The sequence below is a fragment of the Juglans microcarpa x Juglans regia genome, chromosome 7S (assembly GCF_004785595.1).
Source record: "Juglans microcarpa x Juglans regia isolate MS1-56 chromosome 7S, Jm3101_v1.0, whole genome shotgun sequence".
Lineage (NCBI taxonomy): Eukaryota > Viridiplantae > Streptophyta > Magnoliopsida > Fagales > Juglandaceae > Juglans > Juglans microcarpa x Juglans regia.
The window spans coordinates 18,972,682-18,980,457 of NC_054607.1; the positions used below are offsets into that span (position 1 = coordinate 18,972,682).

Genomic DNA, 7,776 nt, shown 5'->3' on the forward strand with positions numbered 1-7,776 from the left:
TTCTTAGCTTCCAACATGTTACAATTTCACGAGGCAAAAACTTCAGTGCAGATGAACAACCATTTTTCCCACATTGATCATGTCACGTGTCTGCAAATTAACAAGTGAAAAATAGTGTCACGACCAACGACAATGAAAACAAAAACAGAGCAAGGTAGTCACTTGCTTTTACAATCATCCAAAATGTTTTTTCTTCAAAATTAAATAAAAGATTTGATACTCACTAATAGACTTTTGATCAACATAATAGTTTTGCCTCCGATCCCTAATATGCTAATATCTCTCTCTTTCTTAGTCTTTCTTGAATCTTTCTATCCTTTTTGACAAGATTTGTATTTGGAATTTGATAATTGTTCTTTCATCCTCTGGTTTAACTGTTGTTTTGATCTTTTTGTTATCTTTTTACACTTTTGTGTTTCTTTTTGGGCTTTTAATTTCTCTATGATTCCCTTTTACTTTTATTGTATCGAAGTCCGTCTCTATTTGATTCCCGTAACAGTTTTTCTTTGTAATAATTTTGTTGTTTATCGATCGAGTAACTCCACTCCTGTGACATTATATGTTCTTTGGTTTCCCTCCCAAGTTCACTTCAGTGGTGTTCTATTGTCACTTTCTCCTGTGTATTGAACTTTTGTCTTGGTTTCGTTGCGAATTTGTCATTTTTTGTTGTTTCGTTTTATTTTTTCTGCTGCTCTTTTATTCAAAATTCTCTATCTATCTGGATTTTTTTTTTTTTGTTTTTGTTTTCAAAGAAGTGCAGGTCTTTTTGCTATCCTTTTACTCTATTTCCGGTCTTCTTGTTGTATTTGGTAGGTTCTTTTAGGAGATACTTCTTCATGGCTTTTAAGATTGGGATGTTTTTGTAACACCCCGTATTTTAGTGTTTTTTTTAATTGAAAGATTATTTGTTATTAATTTAAAATTTATTCTCTTGTTTTAAAATTGTTGGATTTTTAGTTGTGTTATTTTTATGATTTTTAGTTTACGAAAATTATTTTTGAAGTGCTTTCTCTAAATTAATTATTTTTATGCGTTTAAATTTCTTCTCAAATTAAATCAACTTGTTGTGGGGTTTAATTATTTATTTTCATTTTAATCACTGCGTTTGAATTATTTTATTTTACTTGCTGTGTTAAAATCGTTTCCGTTGGATCGTTTTTGTGACCCAAGATATGAGGATTGGACCTCATTTCTTTCCTTACATTTTCTCTTTCCTCTTTTCTTTTTCTTCTTTTTTTTTTTCTTCTCCTTCTTTTTCTTTTCTTTTTCTCCTCTCCTCTCCCGCGCGCCGCACGACTCTCTCCCTTTCTCTCTCCGTCCGTTTCTTCTTCCACCCAGCCCCGCCGCCTCGCGCTGCCGTGCGCGACACCGCCCAGCCCACTGTCCTTCCCGGCGACCACCCCCTGTAATCTCAGCCCCAACCGCGCCGCCGTTAGCTCCCACGCGCATCACCAAGCCGCAGCACTCCTTGCGCCGATGCGCCGCCGTCGCGCCACCCCCGGCCACCATCTTCTCACCACATCATCCTCGACCTTCTAGCAACTTAATGGACCCAACCCCACCTCCGATCTGTCACCGGTGAAGCCCCACCATCAACATTTCCGTTTTGGGTATTTTTGCACTTCAACCGCCTATTGCGCCGCCACCCACGGCCAACCACCACCACCACTAGCTTCACCGTCATCCCTAAGCCCTACCCTATCAATCTCGGGTCTTCGTTTACACCCGTTCAAAAGTGGGTTTTTGAGACCCACGGCCACAGTGCTTTTGGCACTGTTTTGTTGCTGCGTTGCCGCTTCTAGCACCTCCGTGATCTCTCAAAAATTATATTATAGCATTGTAAGTATTTTTCCCAAAGAACTTTTGAGATTTAAATGTATTTATGCTCTAATTCATATTTACTATTATTTTATTGGTGGTGCCGGACTGAGTCCTAGGAGTAAGAGGATCGGTTAGATTGGATGATGGAGTTGTTTGTGTGAGATTGGTTTATGCTATGAAATTTGTTAGCTGTTTCGGGTTTAAATATTGGTGTTTTGAGTTGGACGTTGGTCATGGTGAATATTGATGATTTTTAGGAAGTGATGATATATTTTTGGATTATTGGTTTGATGTATTGGAAATGTTTAGAAGGGTTTGTTGGGGCCTTTTAACATCTAGAAGTGTTGAGATATTTTTTCCTGTTGTGGAGTTGTGAACGGAGAGAGAGTAGTGTGTAGTGTCGTCCTGATTAAATTGTTAGTAATTGTTTGGGACTGCGAACTGTAGGAATAAGTGTGAGTTATTGGAATTTGAGTTGACATTGGTTTTAATGCTTGTATTGGACAATATTGAGATTGGTATAGAATATTTTGGGTTGAAGTGTGGGCTGTCCAAATTATTATTTGGCTGATTGAGTTTGATTAAACTTACTGAATTATGGTCTAGAAATTGGGTATTAAGTTGTCTAAGACCAATTTTGTGTTGTTGGACTTTAATATTTAGTTTATATTATTTTTATGAATAGGTGACGAGACGGATAGAGACCGTATTCAAGTCATAGATAATGCGCTGCAGGAGTCAGGTAAGTGGGGTTCCTATGCTAGGTTTTATACAAGTTAATAAGACTGAGGTTGATTTTATGAAAACTTGCATATTTTGTGTTGTGTTGGGAACTTGTGAAAATAAAAATCAACCTCGGTCACTCATCTGCATTATTTATGAAATCTGTGTGAAAAAGGAAAAATATGTTCTGGCATGCATTGTGTAGACATGAGCTAAATTCTGTCATGTGGTTTCTGAAATCTGAAAAATGAGCGATATTGAGAATATGAAAAGTTGTGCATTTATTTAGAAAAATGTTCTGACTTTTGTGTTCAGTGTGGGTAAATTGTCTGATTCTGTTTTGGTACTCTGTATTATTCTGATATAACATTTGAAAACCTTTGGCATGGTGTACTGGTTTTCGTATCTGACTCTGTCTCTGCTTTGCTCTGCTCTGCTCTGTTATGCTCTGCTCTGTTTGGGTTGGTATCAACTTCTCTGTCTCTGAGTGCACCCACTTTGGAAACAAAGTGGTTTTATTGTGGTCTTTCCTGTGCGCACACTCGGGGCTCCGAGAAGAATAAAGGAAAGATTTCACCTTTGTCTCTGCCTGATTTGGCCACCGGGGTTAGCACAACCCTACCACGGGGGTGAAACATGGTCTCTGCTCTGTTTGATGCTCTGTTTTGATCTGATGATGATACTCAGTTTATGTTATGCCAAAGCACTATGAGTTTTACTTGTCTTAAAACCATCGCTCTGTTACTTTTGAAAATATGTTCTGTTCTGCATGATAACTCTGGAAAATATTTTGTTCGGCATGCTCTACTTTGTAAATGCTCATGTTTACACGCTAGCATATGATTTCTGCTTACTGAGTTGTTGATAACTCACCCCCTATCTTCATAATATTTTTCAGATGATGTGGAGAGTCCAACTGAGGACCTAGATTAGATTGGTGAGCATGATTAAGCTGAGAGAGGATGTTAGAAGAAGGAATTCTGATGTCTTATGTCTTTTAGATTTAATTATATCTTGGGCTTGGGTTTAGTAAGACTTTTGAAGTTATTAGTTTGGTTTGTTATGACTACCGGGAGATTTTGGACTCCTTAGCTTATTTTGCTGCAGTAATAACTTTGTAGAGTTTCAATGTGGTTATTTAGAGTACTTGAGATTGAGTTTTGCTAATAAAGTTTTGGAGTTTTATTTTAGTTGTGTTGAAAAACATGTTCTTAAGTGACAGGTAGTAATTCTCCAGGCCATCTGGGTTTGGGGCGTTACAGTTTTGAAGTCATTCACCTTACCAATCTAGATATATACTCAATATAGTTGTATATGTCGGTTTGACTTTCCAAAATTGTGATTAATTCGTCCACTTATATGGGAATGTTTTGTTTGGAAAATCTAAGAATATGGTTTACAGAAAAATATGAAAAAATACATGTCCGTAAATGTGAGAGAAGTTTCATAGGAATACTGCATTAGATTCCAACAGCCACTAACTGATCGTGCACTAGCCTTTCATTCGATCAAATTGCAATTTGGGGCTTTGTCTTGCCCTGAGTTCTCTGATGTTTATAGGTGCCATTTTGCTTCATCTAAGACATAATTTTGGTTCAGGATTCAGTTACTATAAAAAAACTTTGGTTCAGGATTCATGTTTGAAGGAGTAATAAAACATGATTTTATTGCTTTAATGTCCGCATTGGTTTTGTTTGTCATGATGCATGCAATGACCATATTGTTCCCATCGCTGATCGCTGTATGAGCGGGTGGTACTGTCAAGATCTTGCATTTAATACCATGGTAAAATTGACATTACCTTTTTCATCAGGAGTGAGAAAGGAACTTATTATGCACTAGATGCTGGGGGTACTAATTTTAGGGTCTTGCGGGTTCAGCTAGGAGGTCAAAGGTCCTCAATCCTGGAACCGCATGTGGAACAACAAGCCATTCCCCCATCTGATGACCAGCACTAGTGAGGTCATTGACTTTGTAACTCAAATATTGTATCTATATTTAGAACTACTATGAAATATTATGATGTGTTGATGCTATGCTACTATGTGCTTTTATTTCCTGCAGAACCTCTTTGATTTAATATAAAGGAGTTTGTTGATAGAGGAGAAGATGGTTCCAAAACTCTAGTTAGCGGAAGAGGGGAACTTGGATTTACATTCTCTTTTCCAGTGAAGCAAAGATCTGTTTCATCGGGCATTCTGATTAAATGGACAAAAGGGTTTCACATTGAAGAAATGGTTAGTCAGGTTAATTTCATGTACTTTTCCCAGTGATCCATAATCATGGGAAACTTTGTGAAAGTTGATTGCCTAGATGCTTCTGTTGTGCAGGAATTGGAATCGTAGTAGTTTCAAATCAAGCTAAATTTTGATTGAGAATATGCTAGGCTCTTCTTGCCAAATTAAGCTGTGGTCTTAACAGTTCTTTCAATATCAAATTTTAGCATAATCCTATATGAACATTATACTGCATTTCTCATGATTTGTTTTAGTGAGATATTGAAATATGTATATTTTTTTTATCTGGTTGTCAGGTTCGAAGGGAGGTGACAGAATGCTTAGAACAAGCAATGATCCGAAAAGGACTGAATATGCGGGTAGCAGTACTGGTGAGTACTCCCTGAGCGTCCTTGACTAATTTGTGTCGTATTGGTCTCTAACTGTGCATTGAGGATCAAATATCGTTTAATTAATTGGTGGAATGATTGCAAAATTTTAAATTGTTGGATGTGATGACATGCCTGAGTAATAACTTGAACGAAAATGCGATAACATGTCTGTAATATTTTGCACAAAGGATATTGAGCATTAATGACCTCATTATGTTGCATTCTTTTTCTCCTTTTTAATAAGTTATGCTCGTTATGATATAGTCAATAGTGACTATATCATAAAAAGGTTTGTAGCCAATCAATAGTAATAGCTAATTGTGGCTGTAGCTATGGTTGTTATGACACCCTAAATGGTGATGTACTGACTGTTTTCAACTTCTGGAGACATGCATAAGATTGACATGCGTGCAGCCAGACACGTGATTGGCTTTTTTTTATTGACTACCACAGTTGTGCGACTGACTGGTTTTTTGAACATGATTTCATTCATCTTTCTAAGCAGGTCAATGATACTGTGGGAACATTAGCACTTGGACATTATCACAATGAAGACAATGTTGTTGCAGTGATATTTGGTACAGGTACAAATGCCTGCTACTGGGAGCGGACAGATGCTATCATCAAGTGTCAAGGGCTTCTCTCAACTTCTGGAGGCATGGTATCCTTTCTTTTGTTTCTATGCCGACATCATCTGACTCTTCATCTGACAAGTTGATTTACTTTGTATATTCTTGTTCATGTTGAGTCATCTTTCTTCTGATCAGGTCATCAATATGGAATGGGGAAATTTCTGGTCATCTCATTTGCCGAGAACTTCTTATGACACCGACTTAGATTCCCATAGCTCTAGTCCAAATGACCAGGTAAGGTTCGATTGCTTACCCTTTCTGTTGCTTACTGTTTTGGGATTAACTCAAACCTAATCTTTTTGGATGCAGGGTTTTGAGAAAATGATATCAGGAATGTATCTTGGTTGAGGTTGTGAGGAGAGTGCTTCTAAGAATGTCACAAGAGTCAGATATATTTGGAACTGTTCCTTCCAGATTATCAGTGCCATTTATTTTTAGGTGCTCTTTCTCTCTCAAACGATCCCCCCTCCCCCCCCCCCCCCCCCCCCCCCCCCCCAACAAAACACACATGCACAAACACGCTATGGTACATGCATCTATGTTGTCCACAGATAGATCCTTCGTATGTTTTTCTTTGTTTTAATCATGTTACCAATTGACTTGTAATGCTATGTAAACATGCATATTCAGCTTCCTCAAATATATGAAAGGACTATTAAAAATTTTGGATGATAGGAAATAAAATGTTGACCTACCTGAGCTATACTATATGGGTATTGAGCTTAGACTCTGCTTCTTTTGTCTGTGTATGTGAAAAATTTTATAGTTTGCTCAATGCTGTTCTGAATTGATTGATGTTATTAATTTCCATGATTGCTGATGTTTTGTTTCTTTGTCGGTTTCAAAAGGATTAACTAGTTTTTGAACCTTATGGTAATTACATGTCTGGGCATTCTTGCACTTGTCAGGGTGCAGCCTAGTGGTCATAGGCAGGTTTGGGATGAGTTGTAGACTCAAAGATCCTGTGTTTGATTCCTCACTAGGAGTTTCCTTGGATTAGTTATTACATGATTCTTGCAGGTTTACTTCCTACGAGTAAGCCCAAAGGGCCCTACTTTGGTGAAGTTCCATGGTAGAATGCTGTAATGGAAACTGAGGAGTTGAAACAAATCCTGGGAGCTGAAGACAGATTTAGCATAATGGAAACTGTTGCACAAGCATGCGAGACATACAATTATCTTGCATGAATATAGATGCCTTGATTCTTGACATATTTTAATTCTGCACATGATCTGCTACTCATGTATGTGCTCACTCCTACCCCTTCTGAAAGCCTTCAATGAATAAAAGTTACATGAAAAAAAGAATGAAGCCAATGGCGATGACCTTTATCTTTCTGGGCTGTGACTCAAGTCATCTGTTGAAGAAGGAAATCACTGATTTGATAGAGATGCCTGGGTATTGGAAATATTTTTATTCTGGTCGTGTCTGTTTACACCTCCCTCCGTTTGAAAGCCTTAAATAAAAAAAAGGTAAAAAACAAAAGCGTAGCCAAGGGTGATGATAGAAACAACTTCCCTCTCCTTTGTCTCTCTCTTATCTTATTTTCTCCAGATTATTTCAATGAATAAGAAAAAAGAAGGGGAAAAAACAAAGCCATGGGTGATGGATGATACATGATCTTTCTTGGCTTTGGCACACTTCATCACCAATATCCTTTTCCATTCCCTTGTGAATCACCAAAAACTAGTTTTCTGTAGTTGTCATTTGATCTTCTCTGAAACTAGTTTTTTACCAAAGATGTATTTAAAGTAAATGCTTGTATTTAGCCTGTCATCATTCTGTATTTAGCCAGGCATTGGAGCAGCTCTCCTTGCCGCCACATATTCAGAGGACAGTGTGTGTGGATAGTGTACAGTTGCTATGAATATATGTTCAATTACATACAAATAGCCCCTGTAAATGTAGAGTTATTTTTCCATATCTTCTTGTATAAAGGAAGGATTGTCCACATATAGTTTTTGTTTTTTCTGAAATTTTCATCCATTGATA

The 7,776-nt window shown here is 37.4% G+C and overlaps 1 protein-coding gene across 8 annotated transcripts; it reads left to right on the plus strand.

Moving 5' to 3' along the window:
* Positions 1-7,776, plus strand: LOC121241551 (hexokinase-3-like). 8 transcript variants are annotated; one of them, XM_041139371.1, is made up of 7 exons: positions 1-154; positions 4,425-4,506; positions 4,609-4,790; positions 5,078-5,152; positions 5,658-5,813; positions 5,920-6,018; positions 6,094-6,259. In XM_041139371.1, exons 3-7 carry the CDS (start codon positions 4,779-4,781, stop codon positions 6,130-6,132), a joined length of 381 nt encoding a protein of 126 aa, XP_040995305.1. In that variant the 5' UTR covers positions 1-154; positions 4,425-4,506; positions 4,609-4,778; the 3' UTR covers positions 6,133-6,259. The 8 variants fall into 8 exon arrangements, 5 of the variants coding, with proteins under 5 accessions (XP_040995305.1, XP_040995304.1, XP_040995306.1 ...); XR_005935734.1 differs by lacking the exon at positions 1-154 and adding an exon at positions 7,339-7,776 and having other exon boundaries at positions 3,812-4,506; positions 6,094-6,222; XM_041139370.1 differs by lacking the exon at positions 1-154 and adding an exon at positions 3,812-4,329.

Bases quoted from the DNA above. Each gene is read 5' to 3' on its own strand.
- LOC121241551 (XM_041139371.1), top strand. The intron at 5,153-5,657 runs GTGAGTACTCCC...CTTTCTAAGCAG, and splicing joins ATATGCGGGTAGCAGTACTG to GTCAATGATACTGTGGGAAC. The intron at 5,814-5,919 runs GTATCCTTTCTT...TCTTCTGATCAG, and splicing joins TCTCAACTTCTGGAGGCATG to GTCATCAATATGGAATGGGG.